The sequence below is a fragment of the Nansenia antarctica genome, assembly GCF_963989245.1.
Source record: "Nansenia antarctica genome assembly, chromosome: 1".
NCBI lineage: Eukaryota > Metazoa > Chordata > Actinopteri > Argentiniformes > Microstomatidae > Nansenia > Nansenia antarctica.
Window position 1 is genome coordinate 64,642,987 of NC_137674.1, and position 21,344 is coordinate 64,664,330.

A 21,344-nucleotide genomic window follows, 5' to 3' on the forward strand; every position below is an offset into this window, starting at 1 on the left:
TACCGATACCGATACCTGGGCTTCGGGTATCGGCGATACCGATACCGATCCGATATTTGTATACATTTTTTGACCCCTGAATAATAACAAATACCTCCCCAGTATATAGTCCACACCAACAACAGTTAAATTAAAGACTGCCAGCCTTTATTAAAGCAACAAATGCGACGTGTTGTGGATTGGAACTACGGATCATAAGCTTTCAAATGATGTGTCATACATTGAAATCCGAAAAAATATGAAGTTAGAGTCATTTGAATGTTGTTAGACGTCAGGCACATAGCGCTATGCGCATTTTAAGCGCATATAGGACTCGCGTGAAGCACACAGCGATATGCGCATTTTAAGCGCATATAGGACTCGCGTGAAGCATTTCTGCGACTCGCGTGAAGCATTTCTGCGACACGCGTTTCTGTTCACTGTTTTCATTCCCCCATCGCTTATACACATACGTTTGACTGCGGATGACAGTAGGATCGGATCGGAGCCTTTTTTTTCTCTGGTGCGATCCCCGATCCAGCATTCAGGACCAATATCGGGTCGATATCCGATATCAGTATCGGATCGGGACATCCCTACTGGATATACCTCTTGCAAAGCTAAGCTAGCGCCAACACGCCATTGTGAAAGGCTCTCATTCGCCCTCCCCTAATCACTCCTTAATGGCCTCCTGTAAGATACGACTATTGTCTAGGTGTAGAAGCAATATGGTAGACAATCTCCACTATATTGCATACAACTATTCAGTTATTTCAGATCGAGGAGGTATCCTAAAGCCGTATCTAAGGGGAGGGGAAAAGGGTTGATTTGGGACCAGGATAGACACAGGCCTATGGGCGAAATACTGAATGAATCAGGGAATTGCACCAGTAGCAATTCAATACACCGAAGGTAAAAACAAACGTCTTTTCATACAGTATGTGGTGATTACATCCACACACCATACAAGCCATCTCTAGTCTATATGCAAATACACATCTTAGGACCATCTTCACAGTGCATGTTGTTCCCCCAGTAACTGCACTATCTGACTCGAGTGAACATCACTTCCTCCGGAACTCTCTCAGCTTCCTGTTCCTGTCTAAAAGTTAAGTGAGCCTCTCAACCACAACCAACGGCTACTTTAAATAAGTAACAGAAACCACAGTGTTAGTCAGTGAGAAGAGAATATCAACGCAGACACATTTAAAGCACTAAAACAGGCTTTGAAAAAGTCCTAGCCATACAAATACTGTCTCACAGAACTCAAATTAACTTCACCATATTTTCCCAGTAAAACATACAGAAGTCATGTTACTTTGGCAACTGGTCAGTGACGGATCCCAAGCAGTAGGCGAGATGGGCATAGCAGGACAAATGGATGTTCTCGGGCAATGTCATGAGACATTGTATGTGAGTTTTTCTTTATTTTTATTTTTTTAATAGCACCTACATCTGTCTCGCATGATGGCATAATGGTCAACAGCAAAGAGTTTCTACTGAAAAATGCCATCTCTTGTTTGAGCTATAAAAAAAACATTACAAAAAAACCATGAGGAAGCATTTTCAATAGGTATAAAGAAAACATCCTACACGTACACATTCCAACTTACTAAAGCAAAACTACTATAATTTACCTAATTTACCATAATTTATCAAAGAAAAGAAAAAATGAACACATGTGACCAAAGACGGTGCTGGTGCTACTCCACTAATATTTGCTCTGTTTTGATGGGCGTTAGAAGCGGGCCAGCGCTGGACGAATCAGAGCCCTCGTCTTTGGGAAACTCCTCCCTCTGCAGCAGCCCCACCTCTGCTTGCCCCTGCAGACCGGCTAGCGCCCCCTGGCTGAAGCATAAGTGCTTAATGACCTCATTGGGGCTGGAAAAGGTGGTCTCACACACGTTGCACTTGTAGGGCCTTGCAGAGCCCAGGAACAGCGCCTCCATTTGGCTGGTGTCGTCCCCCGCAGCGCACCGCTCCATGCTCTGCCGGTCCACCATGGTGTAGGCGTCGGCGCCCTGGCTCAGGCACACGTGGCGGGCGGCTTGGTTGGCGCGGCAGAAGCTCTTGCCGCAGGCGCTGCACTTGTAGGGCTTGCCCGTGTGGATGTACATGTGCTCGCGCCAGTGGCTCTTCTGGATGAACTTGCGACCGCAGGTGGAGCATTCATACTTCCGCCGCTTCACTTCCCGGTCAATGTCAGTGCTTTCCAGGTTGTCGATGTCTGCGATGTCGGACGGCGGCGGGGTGTCGGCCTGGGACTGCGACCCGGCGGCCCACCCGGACGTCGTCACCTCCGCCCTGGGAGAGTCCATGGCGGTGCCAGAGGTGGGTGCTTGCTCGCTGTCGCTTAGTATCTCAACAGGCATGTTTGCAGCTGATCCGAACCCACGTCCCCTCAGGACCTCCTCCACCTCTGATGTGAACGCTCCTCCCAGGAAAACCGGGGAGTGTTCACCGCTGGGCTCGGCCACCAGGGGGAGCAGTGCCTGGGAGTGCTGATGGAGGTGCTCCCTCAGCAAGCTTCTCTGGTTAAAGCGGCTGCCACACAGGTGGCAGGAGTAGTGCTTCCTGAAAGAGGCGCTCCTCTTCATGATGCTGGGCTTCACGTGGAGGATGGTGTTGACCGAGGGACCGTCGGCCGTCCGCGTGTCCGCCCTCTGCTCCTCAAACGTGGGGTTGTAACCGCTGGTCGAAGCCTCCATCTCCTGCGGTGACAGCGCTGGCTTGGATGAATTAGCGAACGCTGCCACCATGGCAGACGTGGACAGACACTTTCCGTCTGGGAGTTGTTCCAGGTCGAAGGGCGAGGAGAGCTGTCGTCGGGCAGGTAGCCGTGCTGCCGCCGTTGCCGCCTGCTGGTCGGCGATCTGGATGCCATACAGGGAGGTGGAGAGGGGAAGGCTGGGCTCATGGTGGGAGAAGGCTGCCTGGCTGGCCAGGCTGGCCTCCTGTATGAGTGGGTAGGCATGCAGGAACTTGACCCCCTGCTCCAGTCGAGCCGGGTCAATGAGCTGGGGGGCCAGTTTGCCTGTGTACATCAGGTTGAGGAGGTAGCTGAAGATGTCTGGCTGGATGTCCACTGACTTCAGGCGGACGCAATCACTGAAAAGAGACGTTACGGTTAGCATAGAGTTGGTGATGGGGGGGGGGGGGGAAATGCTTGCTCTAACAATGGGTCATTCCATGTCAAATCAGATCAACAAGCCATGGCATCCACCATCTCAGATTGTTCTGAAACGGTTTCTGTAGTGAGAAAATGATAAGTATTCCTGCATAATTATTTTGTAGAAAAATGCCTGAGAAATAAGCAAATTGATTGTACCCAAATTGGCCACTTTCATTTTGTGGGATTCATATAATATAGAGTTAGAATAGAATTCAAACCCCAAATCAGATTTGGACCAAAGTCCTACCTGATAATAATTAAGGTATGAAGGAGTCAAAAGTTCCCTATGAACCCTCAAAACACCTGTTTTAGAAGATTTTTATCATAATATTTTTCTATGGCTGACAAGTAATATGAAGCTGCAGCTCGAAGTTCTGTTACTCCATACTATGTAATGTATTTATGGTTAAGCTGGTAATCTGGAGGATGCCTTGTCCAAAGGTATAAGTCATTGGGGGTAGTGGTGGCCTAGTAGATAGTGAGTTGGACTGATGATCAGAACGTCATGAGTTCAAATCCCACCTGTGTTACTAAATTACTCCAGGGAGACCATCCCTGTAATCTCTAATTGTAGGTCGCTCTAGATCATCGTTTCTCAACGGGGCCCCCCAGGGGGCGTTCAGACAACATCGGGGGGCGCTGGAACAGATATTTTAAAAAGGGGGGCGTTGAGGTGTTCTTGGGGGGCGTTCGCGCATTAAGTATTTTTCTCATGAAAAACAGCTGTCAGCAGTGTTATTACGGGTACGTTCGTAAATGCACGAACGGTCAGTTCGCTCGGACAAACCGTCTTTTCAGTCAGAGCACCCATCTCTGAGCGCTCCCAGAGCGCAGTGTTCTGAACTTGGCCGGGCTCTGTGATGCAGACACACGTAGCGCAGCGCCCACATTTTTTTTAAAGTGAGAGTGTCAACAAGAAGATGAAGCTAAAAACTCAGCTAGCAAAGGCAGAGCTTTTGATAGTTTCCAATGTGTCTGGGTAAGCTGCATTGTAGAAGAATCTTGACAGTTCATGTACAGTGCAGAAATTGCAATACTATGCTAGTCTACGATAGAAAGAACCCCGGTTCATCCCATCTGTAATGTCATGTTTCAACCCTTTTCTTGCATAGCACCCGCAAATGAACACGGATAGGAGTGGAATAGGCTATATAACTGTAAACAGTTGATTGCCAGTTGGCGAAGATTTATGAGGAATATGCTATTTAATTTGTGTTGCTCATCTAACAGCGATAAGGTGTTGTTTAATTTACGGTCTTGTTTTATTTCTATGAGTGTTTTCCTTGTAGGCTATGCTTGAGTGACATGTGTTTCAGTTTGTAGGCTCATTGTAATTGTTGGCTATAAGCAAGAGAGAATATTTCTTATGTTAGTTTTGATACTGAGTCCATGTCCCCGCCGGTGACGTAAGCCTGTCGTGCCAAATACTCCCTCCCCGCGTGTACACACTACCCTCTACGCTTATGCGTTCGCTTCCTTTCAATACAGCTTATTTAATTTAGTTAAAATGAGTGCTAATACCATACCACCATACCAGAACATCACAGCAGGAACAACCTATCTCAAAAAAGTTATCGTATTGTAATAAACCAGTCCGGAAAGTTCTCTGTCGCTTACCAATAATCTAACCTGGAGAAATCAGCTACGAATGTCCCCTCCCCTCGCAGGTTCATCACAGTATATTACATAAATGTATTACTGTTAAGTGTTGTTGTGGATGTTATCCCTAGTGCCATTCTGAGGTTAGCATTGCGATGTGTTCGTCTTAACGTTTACAAACTAAAATATACGATCGCTTTTTAGTGATATGTTGCTCCTCATGTGATGCCCTGGAAACGAACACATCAGCACTCCGAACAGCTGTCAGCGTCTTTTGTTGCTATAGGAAACCACTACTCTGCTTGCGATTGATCAGCTGTCAGCAGTGTTATTACAGGTACATTCGTAAAGGCACGAACGGTCAGTTCGCTCGGGCAAACCGTCTTTTCAGTCAGAGCACCCATCTCTGAGCGCTCCCAGAGCGCAGAGCTCTGAACTTTGGAACTGTGTTAACAAAGTCTAATAAAAAATTAATAAATATTAGCATCATAAAACAGTCTGTTTGTATTCTCTGATGTTGTCTGAGTTTGTTTAACACTCATAAACAGCATTTTTATTCACATTCACATGGCTTTTCTGCTCTCTGGTAAACTAATGATAATGATATTCCAACTGCCCAGTTAAATCAAATCCATTATTTGGCATTCAGTGACATGCTTTTTAAATGATATAACACAGAATATTAGTCAACATTAATATTCAGGGAAGAAAAAAAGCCAATTTTGTTTTGATGGGGGGCGGTAAGAGACCTGGATAATGGACAGGGGGGCGCTGGCCCCAAAAAGGTTGAGAACCACTGCTCTAGATAAAAGCATCAGCATATATTATGTTATTATTATTATTGTTAGTACCAGAGTATGTCCAATAGACAGCGCGTGTCCGTGCTATTAGGTGAATAAAGTATGAAGTTGTTATATTGTTCTGTGTTAATTAACAACTTTACCTTAAAATAACAATTATGTATGTGTAGTGTAAGAGTTAAAGTTAGAACAGTTTTTTTATGTCACTCTTCAATACAACATCTGATGGAAAATACATAGGAAAGAAAACAATGCAAGGAAACAACACTGAGAAACTATCACATAAATCACTAATGACCGTCTTGAAGTCTACAGGTAGACGTTGTTGCCATAGTGCCATACCTGTCCTGGTGAATGAACAGCATTCGGAAGTAGTTGGAGAAGGCCGCCAGCACGGCTTTGTGCGCTTTGAAGAAGACGTCTCCGATGGCCACAGTGCAGTCGCACAGGAAGCCAAACTCCCTCTGAGAGTTGAGCTGCTGCAGGAGGATAAGACCATGGTTGGCCAACTCCATTCTTCAAACTGCACAAAGGCACAGAGACGCAACAGTCAGGTTTCCTCTCTGGAAGGGAACCACAATACGGCCACAGAGGGGGTGGGTGGGGGGCTGAACATGTCATTTTAAAGGCCTTGGCTATAGGCCTCGTATAACTCAGGTAGGATGGAAGCTATTTTGCCCTAAATAAATGTTTCCTTCTTAGGAAATATTACAATAATATAGCCTAATTATTATAATGAACAATAGTTTGTAGCCTAGTCTGTTTACAGACTTTACATAATTATTATTTATTTTATGTATAACTGACTTTAACGATATAAGAGTTTGGTGGGAAGGGAAACAGACTGTGTGGTTTTCTTATTGACCTCTAGTCCGTAGTTCCCGGAAGACCGCTCACCATCCCATGGGACAGAGGATGGGTTATATTTAGAGAGATGGCTCTCTTGGATCCACTTTGAAGAGGGTTAAAAAGCCACAACATTGATGCTACAGTAATTAGCCTACTTAGACTAGACTTCAGTAAAGAAAAGCAAAACAAAACGGATAATGTAGGCGTAACCAACTCAATACCTCCTCTGTGAGCCTGCAGTGTCTTAGAGAGCGTGCAAACTGGCATTCTGACCAATCATGTGGAACTATTGGTAGAGATCTAAAGAACAAAGGTGTATTGGGTGAACTTCTCTGCAGGCCTAGTATGCTCGTAGCCCTTTGAGAAGAATCTACTAGTGACTTGGCTCCTATGGATCTTTGACCCCTAAACCCTGACTCCCAGGGAGTTTTGTCCAACAAGACTAGTGCCATTGACCCTTAAGGTTGCCACGGGACTGGAGGCTTCTGGTTGTCACATGATCTGGTTTATGTATGTCTACACATTCCTATGGCAAGGCTCTTCTCTTTCAACCTCTACCAATGGAGGTTCTACACATCTCCTGTCACATCAAAACACAATCTCACACATATCTACTATAAACACACACACACACACACCACTATAAACACACACACACACACACACACACACACACACACACACACACACACACACACACACACACACACTTGTTAGTGACTAAGAACACCTGCAGGCCTATGTTGTGTATTTATTTTGGCATAAAATACAAGTTGCCCTTAAACATACATGCTCCAATAAACCAAAATGTTGATTTAAAGTCTTCTGTGACACGTAGCCTGAATAAGGCTGTAATCTTGAATCATACATCTTACAATATTGAGGATGGAATATGGCACATCTGTTCGGGGCTTGTCACCTCTGGCCAAGATCAGAAAAAAAAGACATTCTGATCGGATGTGCTCTGCATTTGTGGATTTCTGTGCAGTTGACTACAAGTTGTGCAGATCCGCGGTATTGCCAAATAATAGCCTTTAGCAAACCAAAGGTTGGTAAGGGGCAGTCATTCAAGAATTAATAATCTGGCAACAAAGTACCATGTGTTCATATGTGTGTGTAGGAAGCACCGCCCCTAAATGTAGACACGTGGAACGGACAGACATCCCGCAGCCTCCGAACCACTTCCGCACTACGCTTTTCCTCCTAAACAAAAAATAACCCTCTTAAAAACCGATAGATCGACGCCTATGCTTGTATGTCTACTTTAGGACCACGCCAGGGCAGAAATAATTCACGATTGTCTATCGGTCGTGATGGAACCATAACGATAGGACGGACCCTAGCAGCATCCCTCCGAGGCGACGACTAACGTTAGAATAAACGGAGCCTCATGAAATGGACACACAAGGGGGAAGGGGGTGGTCACCGAATTACATTTCTTCCAACTTCAAAGTGACCGATTTTGTGAAACCGTGTACAAATTACGTCAATGTTAGGCTATATCGGTAAAAGAATAGGTAACGACGTGCGGGTTAACCTTACCTTTCTACTCCGCTGGTAATCCGTGGAGTTTGATCCGTGTTGTTGTTTGTTACCGGGGGACTTGGTCTCCGTCGGGCTGCAGCTGCACTGCTCCTCTCACACACAGCAGCATTGGCGGCGATGGTCGTCGGTGTTTTCCGGTCGGGTTACGTTACAATCACATGACTGAAAGCAGTTAAAAACAGCAGTTGTGAGGGGAAAAAAAGAAAAAAAAATCGTTGGACACAAAATTGTGTTTGGGAACCATAAACCTGCCGCATCACCGATGATATCCACGTCTGCGCACGTACATAGTAGTAATGTAGAGACTGTTCACGGGGGGGGGGGGGGGCTGTGTGGTGATTTATTCAGTCTCCGGTTAGCGCACGTTAAACATAAACCGATTTAGGGGGGGAAATAGCCGTAGGTCGCCCTCCTCCCCACCCCCACACACAAACAGATAACGTCGCCCTACAGTCGTTAATGCCATGCTATTTGCATTTTTCGGTTGAGAGCAAGCAAGAGAGTGCTGCCTTCATCTTGTCTGGTCTCAAGGAATGCAATTAAAGTAATTCTAAATTACTTGGAGGCAGGCGCATCTGGCTGTAGATGGTTTGAACATTGACCATGTTTGATCCCTGATGTTGATGACTTGGGATGAATATATTTGGATATTTTATGATTCTGTAATTTATTATTTATTTTCACTTAATTTTTTTGTATTTTTTTTTTTTAGGTCTGCAACCCTGTCAATTGTGATGATGCCTATCTTGGCCAGGACGCTCTTGTAAAATAGATCTTTAATTTCAATTAGACTTTTCTTGGTTAAATAAATAAATAATAAAATATAATTCAAAAAAACGAAATAGCCCACTCTGGCAACACATTTTTGCAGCTGCAACGTTTGCAAGAAAGGTGCTAATAAAACATTTTTGCAGCTGCAACGTTTGCAAGAAAGGTGCTAATAAAACAAATAAAGGTTATTATTATTAATTATTGCACGTTCAATTTGTTGATTGAGATTTTCTTGCCACATTATACTAGTATAATAACTGCAGTCTCTCTCTCTCTCTCTCTCTCTCTCTCTCTCCCCCCCTCTAATAAAATAATACATTAACATTACACTTTATTGTTTCATAAATATGATTAATCCCATGAATATAGCCTTCATTAGAGTGAAATTGCATGAGAATGTGTACCGAATGTGACTTAAGCAGTAGGCCTATGTGACAAGATATGTATGATTTGTGTTGTTTTTCTATTTGTGGCAGTGAATACTTGAGAAAGTGCTCGGTATGGAACAGCCATCAACAGGATCTTTAGGCTAATGGTTTGTCAACTGGTGTGTTTGATATGAACACACTTGACAGCCATTTCATCCTAACTGAAATTCAGGAGGTTATGTTACAATATTATGCCTAATCTCATCATGCTAGTTTAAGAAACTATGACCAAACTACAGAAATAATACAATAATTCCCATATATTTCATTTGGAGAACACAGCCTGATGCATGTTAAGTAATTTTGCTGTTATTGCATCATGATCTGGTATGCTCTGAATTATATAGTTTATAATATGTCACACCCCTAGTTAAGACCCCTCTCCATATCCTGGGATTTCTGTGGCATCCTCACTCTTTCTCTCAGGGCAACAGGATGTGAGCTAGCATGACCAGGGAGAGGGAAAACGCACACACACATTGCCTGCCAGGAAACTCAGGAAGTGTGGGAGGAACCACACACACACACACACACACAAACACACACAATACACAGGAGGCACACACACACACACTTTGTCATTGATACACGCCTTTGAGACCACAGTGACCTTATGAGCGGATAAATGTTGCCCTTGTGTAAACACAATGGCAGAACCTTCCTTGTGGTTGAGTCTTAGGCTTTAAAGATGTGTAAAAGGGATTGGAGAACTCAGATCGGAGTTAATAGGAGATTGAAGAAGTTCCATTTTTTAAACTTAGCAGACGCCTTTATCCAAAGTGACTTACAACAAATACATTTGTCTAAGTAAGTTAGTCATCTATCCATCAGTCATTGTAAGAATAATTACTTGTTTAGTAGTGGTAGCCTAAAAAGAGTCCCAGAAGGGGAGTGGCTACTGGAGAGCAAGGTGAGGAGACCCCTAGCCAGTTATGAGTGTGGTCTCAGAACTGGTGCCACGCCTGTGTTGGAGTTTGAACAACAAATAAACCAGAGGCTACAAAAACAACTCTTGTGCTGACTGAAAACTCTGACTGGTTTAGAGGAGGAGATAAGAGAGAATTGAACAAAAGCATGTTGGTGTTTAGATAGTACCACTACAGGGGGTTGATTCAGAGAGGTTAGATAGGATAGGTAAGCCCTACTGTATTCAGTGCTTGACTGAGATTCACATTTGAGATCAATACGCTTTAATCATTTTCTTTCCCAGACCATGGGAGCTCAGCCATTAGGACAAAGTGCATGGACACATACAAACACACGCGCACACGCGCACACACACACACACACACACACACACACACACACACACACACACACACACACACACACACACACACTCACACACACACACCAGAGATGAGACACACTGGACTTTCACATTGCTGTCAACACTGATTCCCACTGGATGGATTTTTTTTGCAAACGTACAGTAAACAACCCTTATACATCTTATAATATAGGACAAATAATAAAACCTCTTCACATAATACCTCTTTAATGCATTTTTGCATTTTGTCGAAATCTAATGTTATAGAGCCTATGAGGATTGAGTATGTGTCACTATGCATTTTAATCAAATATAACAATATACAACACTGATACACTCAACACTCAAACCTATAAGTCAACTTCAGTTGTATTACAGCACAAATCCTGAACACAACTTACCCAATATAAGATGCACACATGCAAAAATGTCACAATAATGATTTATAATTCTGCTCACATTAATATCCACTTCAAAATAGGGTTAGGGTTAGGGTTTAATCAATTTTAAAAATTTATTAAATATGTTCCTCAACTCAAGAGAGCGAGGCATGGGTGAGTAGAAACACCTGTTTAAACACAACCTTGATGTTAAGCCCTCTGGTCATGGCTTGTTTTGAAACTGGAATGTCTAGTCACGGCACAGACCCCCGGCCCTCTCACCAGGTTTAACAGATCCGGACTGTGTGTGTGTGTCTGTGTGTCTGTGTGTCTGTGTGTCTGTATGGAGGATGGGGGGGGGGGCTGGAACATCGGAGATTGACACAGCTGGACACCCACTCCAAAGACAACATGTCAGGGCCTGTCTCCACATCCGGGCAACAGCTAGGCTTCCTACCTTTTACAGCAACTGAAATAAGAGAATACTTGTGTCTCTCTCCACCCACTTTGTCTGCATTTGTTTTGTGCCTTATCAATATTTATGGGCAGGAAGAGATACCATATGTGGCACACAGATCACTACTACACTACTGATTTCCTGCTAAATAATATCTGCTATGGGCTGCTGATAGTAATATCTGAAGTGTAGTAGGTTACTGGTTCCTGCCGTATAGAGAAAATGCAACTACTGTAGACTATATTCATTGCAATAGGTTCATGTGTTGGCCAGAGACTGAGTTGACTGGTTACACAACTGATAGGATAATTATTGACCATTAGAATACAATTTTAGTCTACATCATGTAGGCTTAATAGCATCTGGAAAATATGTGGCTATGGAATTGGCATACAGTATATTATTTAAAAAAATGTATTCCTTGCTTTAGGCTATAGGCTTTACCTAATACCTGGTACTATAATATAGTAGGCGTATGGGCCTATAACAACAGTGTTAATAGACTGGGGATACTCATTCACATTGCCCTACTGCAGTAGATACCCATGCTGAAATTATAAGGCGCATTCTCACTTGTTCTGCAGTATTTACTGAGACACATTAAACGCGCTCCAGACAGTCCCAGTCAAAAGGACGCCTAGTCTCTCCAAATTCCTTTCACCCCCTCTCCCCCTCTCCCCCATTCCCCCCATCCCCTTCCTGAGCTGGGGGGTTCTGCAGTTCTGCGATAGAGTGGCTTAACGTCTCCATGGCAACCGTCGCCCTGAACTACAGAGGATGCCCAACGGATGCCGTCACACGTGAGTACCCCCCGGGGCCAGAGTGTTACCCCCCGGGGCCAGAGTGGCAAAGTTCCGCGCGCATTCGTAAGATAAGAGATCGACACGCAGCAAAGCAAAGTCGTAGCCAGGCAACCAGTGACTAACGAAGACTGCTGCCACTGAGCGACCGAACTTGACTTTTACGCATATAGCTTATTCATGTTACGCATAGCTTATTCATTTTACGCACCACAGTGCAAGGGGACAAATTTGCCCACAGCGGTTGAGGGGAAAGCTTGAGGGGGAAATAGATAGAATGAACGATCGACTTTTACAGATACAGGGCACGTGTAGGTCTCCATGTATTTGTCAGAATCCTGAAATAAGAATCAATCCTTTCAACCTCTCTACAATTACAGCCGTATCCATTTCTGCTGAATTGCTTCAGAGTGACTTTTGATCAATCGCCGCTAGATGGCGGCATTGTAACATACATACAAATATAAAAACGAATAAACAGTATGTGCGTTTCCATAAAACATTCTGATTCGCATTTCGAAGTGATCAGTTTGAGATGCATCGCATCAGTTTGAGATGATTCGCATGGAAAATTTTATGGAAACGGCTTGATTCGCATAAAGTCGATATGCTCGCTTGAGGTGGTTTTTGCCTTATGCCTTATCATCACCTCTGACTCGCATGAAGTTTTATGGAAACAGGTCATTGAATAAACTCTGCCTCAGCTGTTTCTGCTGTCTGCGTCTTCCTGGTTATTCCCTTACGTGTGATGAAAACAAGTCTGCTAAACATGTCTTAGACGGCAAACAGCAAAAAAAATGCCACAATACCAGGACTTAAGAAACGAGATGTCCATCAAAGGATTTGACAAACCCTGGCCCGTTTTGCGCAACAAGTGGAAGAGTTTGAAGCAGGTTGCCAGATGAGCTGGTTTTTGGTGCATTTAGCGGTTTTTAAGACTGTGGTTAGGTTGGGAATTGTCAATCCCTTCTTGTAACCCTGAGCGAAGAGTTACAGATATCGCACTGCTGGAGATGCACACCACACTTTGTTAAAATAAATAAAGCTTTATTGTACTTTTAAAAAGATTTCGTATGTGTTTTTTGCATTGCAGTTGGGAGAGTTCTTTACATCAAACTATATATATATATATATATATTAAAATTACGTAGCCTAGCTTATTCGCTCCAACCAAGTGAATGGAAACGCTCCATATTTCATGATTCGCATTTCGAAATTCGCTTAACTTTAATTGGAAACACCCAGCTTGATTTGCATTTCATTATTCGCATTTTCAAAATTAGCTTAACATGGATGCTAAAGCTGAAGGACAGTATATGAATATTATTATCAATGTGTTGATGTATGAATACATGAATATAATGGGGTTTGTTTTTATGGGTATGGATATGGACATTTGTGCAAGGCACTTTTTTTTTTACGCCATCCAAGTTGTTACATCAAATAATGTAGCCTACTGAATTATAGTCACCTTATTACATTTTATGTATAAAGAAAATGCATCTAAACTGTACACCTGTTAATATTCACCGCACAGTATTTACAGTGGGCCTAGCACACATTCTAGCAGAAGAACCCCTGGTTTTGGAAGTAGATATTAATAAAGTTATATTTTGAATAGTGCGAGTGTGCGTTCGTAAATTTGCTCTGAGAGCGCCGGAGCGCACACTGGGTACAACGTCATAAAGGGACCAAGTAATTTGATTGGACAAGAGGCATTCCATGAGTGCCGATCAGATTTCCAGAGGGAATTTACGAACGCAGCACAAGTCTCTTCCTGGTTAGAAAGATGGCGTCCAATCAAGCTTTGCTTCAGGGAGTCCCACCACCCCTGTCTGCTAAAGTGGTTGAGTATGTTGACAGCTATGTTTAACACTTTATGTCCGAATACTGGTTTCTTATCTGTAAACAAACCAGGAGAGTTAACAGAAGTGTGATGTGTCAGAAGGTGCGTGGGCCAGCAGCACTAGCTAGATGGAAGGAAGCTACAGCTACATGTAATATGTGTTTATTGCTTAGCTTACTTTGCTTTGGTTCAGGCTCTGTCGTGCTCACACTGATGTAGGGAGCTACTTAGATTTCATGGGTATATAGTAAATGTTGCAATAAACAGCCATCGATGCACATTTGTTTTTCTATACGCTGATCAAATCATATGTTGTTCAAGTGTGGCTTAGCTACCCACTGCAGCTCCTGACGTCATGGTGGTGTCAGTGTTGTTCAGACAGCATCATCAACTATGCATCAAGCAACTAGCAATGGTCCACGTATGTGGATGAAAAGTTATTAAAGCTATTTTTAATCACCAACTTTCAGTGTAGCATGTGTTGACACCATACCTAGCTGACAAGCTGGCTTCATGGGACCCCTTCCTCCCTCCTAGGTCGTTTGCATACTTGACTGTGAGAGACAGGCTGCCGACCATCCTGACCAGAGTCATCGACACCATCCATCGCAATAAAGACAAATTCTTTGAGGAGTATGGAGAGGTAAAGTAAATCCACATCATTATTCCTCCTAGCTTTTGTTATCATCCAAATTCTGTTGACAACTGAATATTTGCATATATATATACATTTACTTATTGAAGCACCCTTCCTAGTCCTCCTGATTACTTGCTGAAATCAAAAGAGAAGATATGACATAAGATTGTCCAGAATAATGATTTTACTGAATTAAGAACCGCTGGTTATCAAGTTCTCTTCCATATCTATTTCCATGTCAGGGTTATCTTACTCCACCATTCTCCTCTCTCACTGTTGGAAACCTCCCATCATGTATCTGCAACCTCAATGTTCCCCTAGGAGGGGGTCCAGTCAGAGAAGAGAGCCATCTCCTTCCTGTCCAAGCTGAGGAACGAGCTCCAGACAGACAAGCCTGTGTTAGCCCTGTATGACGGCCTGGAGGACACAGACGCCTGGAACCAGTACCTTCAGAGACAGCAGACGCTGATGGGTGACCAGGACCTCGTCAGCTGGTTCAAGTCCCCCTGGCTCTACGTGGAGTGTTACATGTATCGCAGGATACACGAGGCCATCTGGCTCAAGTGAGGAGCAGTGAGGCTTCAGATCTAAGCTGTCAAAGAGCTATTTAAGGAGCTATTTAAAGAGCCTTCTAACTTTCATATTGAATTCAGTACATTTTTTTATTTGACTGAAATGTAGGCTAGGTTAAAGGGGCAATCTGGGATTCAACAGTCACTCTTTATGGTAGAATGCTGAGGGATGGCCTGGAGAAATGTGACCATCTCAAATTCATAGACAGCTATGGATGCAAGGACTAACCCTAATGCTCCATGAGATCAAAATGATGAAGTTAACCATGTTATGAAGATGTACATGGTTTACAATGACATTGTTTACAAACAACAGTAAAACAAGCTTATATTTTGGGTAAGACAGATGAATTAAGCTATATAATAAGCCCAAAAACTGATGTACCAACCCCAGACTTTCTCTTTAATAATGACTAACAAATAATATTTCTGTTTATTTCCACCTTTCTTTCCTCCTTTCTCTTGTTTGTGCCAGTCCACCCATAAGCGACTTTGACGCCTTTAAGGAATTGAAGACGCAGAGTTTCTTTGAGTCCCAGCAGGCAGTGATTGCCTTGTGTACTTACCTGCAAGGGCTCACCAGGAACATGAACGACCTCTCTGAGACACAGCTAATGGAGCAGTTTCACAAACTACTCCAGGTGATTAGAGGCTGCAGTACCACATAACCACTGGTTAGATAATGGTCATTGAACTCTTGGGGGGCTGCCACATTGTAACCATTGTAGCTTCTGTGGGTGTTTAAAGGGTTAGTTGTTCACAAATCTTCCTGTCGGGTACTATTGACTGCTAGCTAGCGTTTGCATCGCCTGTTCCAAACAAAGAATTTCAATGTCTCAATTGTACTTTTAGGTGTCTCTGTGGGGGAACAAGTGTGACCTCTCCATCTCAGCTGGCCAAGACAACTCTCAGAAGGCCAGTCCCATCGACTCCCTCTCTGACCTCAGGCCCTTCATCCTGGTGGACGACTCTAACATGGTATGGTCGGCCCTGACCTCCACCCAGAGACCAGGGGAGTCTGGCAAAACCTCCCCAGGGAGAGTGGACATTGTCCTGGACAACGCTGGCTTCGAGTTGGTCAGCGACCTGGTCCTCGCCGACTTCCTGGTCTCCTCCGGCCTTGCCCGGGAGGTCCGCTTCCACGGCAAATCCATCCCCTGGTTCGTCTCCGACGTCACCGCGCAGGACTTCGAGTGGACTATCCGACAGACGGCGGCCGCCAACCACAAGTGGATGTCCAAGAGCGGCGTCCAGTGGCAGAGCTACGTGCGGGAGGGTGTGTGGTCCTATCACGACCATCCTTTCTGGACCACGCCCTACGAGTACTGCGACATGGTGGCCGACGCGCCCGACCTGTATGCCACCCTGCAGGGGGCGCACCTGGTCCTGTTCAAAGGAGACCTGAACTACCGGAAGCTGACGGGCGACAGGGACTGGGAGCACACGGTGCCGTTCGATATGGCTCTCCGGGGGTTCCGGCCCGCCCCCCTCTGCAGCCTGAGGACGCTGAAGGCTAACGTGCAGGTGGGGCTGCAGCCGGGTCAGGGGGAGAACCTCAGCACTCAGGACCCGGGCTGGATGACCAGCGGGAAGTACGCCGTGGTCCAGTTCTTCAGCCCGCACAAGGAACAGTAGGACTGTCACACAGGAAGTGAGGCTCCACGGTCAGAGGAAGTGATGAGGTGTAGGTAGAGGGTGGTGTCCCCTCTACAGAAAGCAAGGCTATGTGGTATGTTTTTCCCCAGAAACTTCTAGAATTGAAAGGAGAAGAGTTCAGACTCTTAGATTACGCTAGTGGTTGATTTTGGTAACAACAGCAGGCTAGCAATTTGTTTTGGCACCACTGCAATGCCAGGGAGGAAGTAGTATTTTGATTTTCAGCACTTCAAATCCAATCATAGCGGTATATCTTTTTTCATTCCATATTATGCAATAATACCTTTCATACAAGAGTCAGAATATTCATTCACATAAGTTACAAAATGTCAGGTTTCAGTAGGATCCATTTGAGTTATCTATGTACATGATGTTTACAAGTTGAGTTGTCATGTACAGGTATATGATTTAGAATGGATGTTTCAAGTGTAGACTGAATTTAGTATCCAAAGCCATTTTTGTATGAATTCGTTCATAATGGATACTTTTTCTAAACGTAATTCTTTGTTTTGGCATGTGTAAGATAAATATGTACTGATGGGATATTTAGACACCATAATGTTGAAGTTACTTTTAATTCAGGTCCTTAACAGGCATCAGGCTGTGGTCTCATCAGTTTGTTGCATGTGTTGTTGTGTCACACATGGATCCCAGTTTAACTTTGCACTGTTCCTGGAGTTTAAAACTAAAATTTTCTTAGTCACGTCACTGAAGGTCAACTAGGCTTTGAGGTCACTTTATAAAGTTGTGTCCACTTTGCAACAACACGATAGCTGGTCAGCGGTGCAGTGTAACAATGCTATATTAAAACCTGTGTATTTCAACTGATAGAAGGACGGTTCTCTCAGTTTGAATGTACAGAAACTGTTTACTTATGCCATGAAAATCCTTCTGTAACCAGTGCTGCTTCCTTGATGGTGAATTACTCAATTCTTCTCTCTGCAAAGCTCTGGATAGAAAATGGCATCTCGTTGGACCTGACCTAATAAAAATAGCAACTAGTAATTTCACTGTCATCTCTTTCAGATTTCTTTTTAGATGATTCCTGGTAGTGTCCTTCCTTTTTCTTCATTTTCTCTCTTTCTCAGCTCGTTATTTTCCATTCATTTTATCCTGGGAAAATGTAAAAAAGTAAATGGTGTTATTATCAAGAGGTACTTATGTACTACATGACCTGACATGTCTGAATCTGTGTTGTTTCCTGAATGAAGACATTATGCAGAGAGGAGATACTGCAGCCATCCACAGGGTGCCAAACTGGGGTGCCAAATTGTAGGAGCAACAGGTCAATGACCACTTGTTTACAGAGAATGACTGCTTATTTGTGTTATGTGAAAGTAATTAATTTGGCCGCAAAGTTTTGAACATTTGAATTGAGTTGACGTTCTCTCTGGTTGAATGGGATAGTTAACTCTAAAATCTAATTCATCTGATCAACCATATACTTCACTCCAGTGACCGAGACACATTAAGTCTTCATATCATTCAGTTATTTAGCAACTTGCACTTCCACATTTTCCAATTGAATCAGATGGGACCCATCCACATGCATTGTATTGGAAGAGCCAGTTGCTAAATAACTAGGATGACAGAATGACTTCACTGAGATATGTTCGTCCAGATGGTGATGCTCCTCTTCGGACTGGAACGTATGGATAGCTGATCCCAAATCAGCTGTTATAGGTAGGTTCAGTTGTTATAAATGGTTAGGAACAGAAAATAGTTGCTGTTCTCTATGTGGAAGACTCATTTGTACCTGATTGATTCCGGGTCAATTCTTCATACCCAGTCAGTAACTGTGATAGGATAATACGTTGCATGAATTACTGTATCCTGTTCTCCTTTGTGTCATTCTTCCTTTAGAGAGCCTGCTTCATCCCACAGAAAAGATTGAAGGTCAGAAGATGTCCTTGTAACCTGCATGAGGGTGAGGGGGAGTCGAAGAAAAACAACTTTCATATACTCTCAACATTTAGAGATAGAGGACTAATTTCTGGAAAAACAGAACGTACATGAAAAACCTGTTGCTTGATACGTAGGTTTGCAGTCTCTATTTGATCATTGATTAAGCAATGATTGACTGAGCGATAACATTCAGATTACGGCAAGAAATAGAATAACTGCTTTAATACAATTTCCATGGGACAGTATGATTTATTTTTCACAGTAGCGTCTTTGAGAAATGCTAGTATCTATTGCCAAGTCTGTTTTTTTTAAATGAAAACATGGAATGTATACTGCTATACTATTATTGCCAGATTGTATCCTGTAACATCTTTCCCCCAATTTGGCGTTAGATAATGTTGGCAGGTGGAGCGGGTGCTGACCTCCCATTCTGTTTGCAGTGTTATGGTGACCTGCTCCTCTGATGCACCATCAATATCGATCCGACTGCATCTTTAATTTATTTATCTCTTTTTTTAACCTATCCCTTGTTCTCATTGTGAGCAATTAAAGGAAGACAGATCAGAGGGGTTACAGGAGAACGAGGGATGAGAGAGAAGAGATCAGAGAGAGGAGAGAAGAGAAAAAAGAAAGTCCTACTATATGTCACTTGGCCCAGCAAAAAAAAAGCAAAAAATAAGGTATGTGTCTGCTTTCAGACTAATTTCTCCCTCTGTTGCGTACGTGTTCTTATAAGTTATTGTTTTTGTATCACCATACGTTTACTGTCTTTTTGACGTGTCAGACATTTGCACAATTCTAATAATTAATTCCCCTGACAGGGGAGTCGTACATTAAATAGTAGTCAGACTGTGCACCAGACTGAGGTAGAATGAGCCTTCTGAGTATTCTGGTTATGTGGCTGCCTATCAGTGAAATAAGTGATAAGCATTCTGAGAAGGAACCTCAGCAGGGTATACCTTTCTCAGAGGACTCCGGCTGTGTCTGCACAAAGCTTTCCACAGAAAAGGAAGGTAGCATAGAATACGGTAAGAGGGGAGAGAGGAGTTTTTTTTTTGTAGATTTCTATTTATTCTTTCTTTCTTTCTCTTTCTTGTTCTCTCTCTTTGTCTTTTTCACTCTGTCTTTCTCTCTTACTCTCTTTATTTCTTTCTTTCTTTCTTTCTTTCCCATTCTCCTTCTCTCACTCTTTCTCTCTCTCTCTCTCTCTCTCTCTCTCTCTCTCTCTCTCTCTCTCTCTCTCTCCTTCCCTCCCTCCCACATACAGCGGTGGAGATAGTTAGGGGAAAGCAAGAAAAGCTCTGCTTCTCACAAATTGGAGGGGAGGAGGAGTGTTTTATTTGGGGCGGAAGCTGTGAGGGAAGGAGAGAGCGAGGTAGAGAAGAAAAGGAGAGAGAGAGCGAGTGAGAGATAAAATATAGTGAACCCTCCTCCCCAGCCCTCTTCAGCCCGACAGCAAGCATTGAGTTGCCTGGCAGAGGCTTTCAAGGAAGGGACGGAGCAAGAGTGAAAGGGAGAGAGAAAAAGAGAGACAGAGAAGACAGAGAGAGAGAAAGAAAGAGAGATAACAGGACCCCTCTCCCCACCCTCCCACCCTCCCTCCTTCCCCCACCTGGTGAGCCAGTCTAAATCATGCTGCTTATCAGTGCTGTTGTGCTGTGATGCTGGTCAGGCAGACCCAGGTGCAGTGCAAGCCTCGCGGACCCCCGCCACTCCACAGACCGAGGACAGCACTGGAGACCCACGCCGTCTCCCCCCCCAAACTCTTGCCCTCGCCACTGCCGCCGCGGGTCCCCCTCAGCCACATGTACCCCGAGGATACGCGCGGGTCCGCCGGAGGAGGAGGAGGAGGGGCATCTGGCATCGACTACATGGAAGGGGTGTACGACTACACAGCCCCTAACCCCACCCAGACCCCCCTCTACAGCCCCTCTGACACCAGCACCATGGGCTACTACTTGTCCCCCCTGGATTCCCACAGCCCCCCCTCGGAGGGCAGCCTGCAGTCCCTGGGCAGCGGGCCGACCAGTCCGCTGGTGTTTGTGCCCTCCACCCCACAGATGAGTCCTTTTCTCCACCCCCCGAGCCACCCTGGCCTACCCAGCCAGCCCTACTACCTGGAAACCACATCCACCCCTGTATACAGGTGAGGATACTTTGATCAAATCGGTAGAGCAGGATTTCAGGTCAGTGTGTGGCTCTGGTATCTGCAATATGGAAGATCGGAATAGAATAGAATAGAATAGAATAGAAAAAAGTGTTCCACTCAATGTGTGACTTTGGAAATGTAAAGAGAGGATTGACTGAGTTGATTGACTTGACCCCATTTCATCCCATTTGTTCTCACTGGTGATTAGTGTCAATGTTGATCTCTGTGTTGTCACTGTTATGTAACTGTCATAGCCCTCCAATGAACACATTTAGTTGTATTGTTTTGTGTAGTATTTCTTTTCTATTTAAATTACATTTTTAACTTAAGCTGTAGATTTGATTAACAACAGAAAGAAAGTCAAACACAATAGAATAAAAACAAAAAATATTTTTTTCCAGTGAAGTGTAGTCATGGTATCATTAAATAACAATATCTTCCTAGTTATTTATCTTCACCCAGGACAGTAAAAAAAATTAATACATTATCTCTAGCTACGGAAACGTTTGTAGAGCCTTGCTACGGTCTG

The 21,344-nt window shown here is 43.9% G+C and overlaps 3 protein-coding genes across 3 annotated transcripts in view; 2 read left to right on the forward strand and 1 right to left on the reverse strand.

Moving 5' to 3' along the window:
- Positions 1–1,682: 1,682 nt before the first annotated feature.
- Positions 1,683–6,065, reverse strand: zbtb2b (zinc finger and BTB domain containing 2b; the record flags this gene model as incomplete). Its single annotated transcript, XM_080536112.1, has 2 exons — positions 1,683–3,087; positions 5,893–6,065. 2 exons carry the CDS (start codon positions 6,063–6,065, stop codon positions 1,683–1,685), a joined length of 1,578 nt encoding a protein of 525 aa, XP_080392238.1.
- A 7,774-nt stretch (positions 6,066–13,839) lies between these two features.
- On the forward strand, positions 13,840–17,742 carry armt1 (acidic residue methyltransferase 1; the record flags this gene model as incomplete). The annotated part of the gene is made up of 5 exons (XM_080543633.1): positions 13,840–13,901; positions 14,434–14,539; positions 14,855–15,096; positions 15,581–15,746; positions 15,958–17,742. 5 exons carry the CDS (start codon positions 13,840–13,842, stop codon positions 16,738–16,740), a joined length of 1,359 nt encoding a protein of 452 aa, XP_080399759.1. The 3' UTR covers positions 16,741–17,742.
- A 2,729-nt stretch (positions 17,743–20,471) lies between these two features.
- esr1 (estrogen receptor 1) overlaps positions 20,472–21,344 on the forward strand; it is a gene marked incomplete at both ends in the record, with an annotated part of 11,051 nt that continues 10,178 nt past the window's right edge. Inside the window, one exon of the mRNA XM_080540319.1 lies at positions 20,472–20,812. Within this exon, the coding sequence (XP_080396445.1) occupies positions 20,472–20,812 (341 nt within the window). The remainder of the gene's footprint in view (positions 20,813–21,344) is intronic.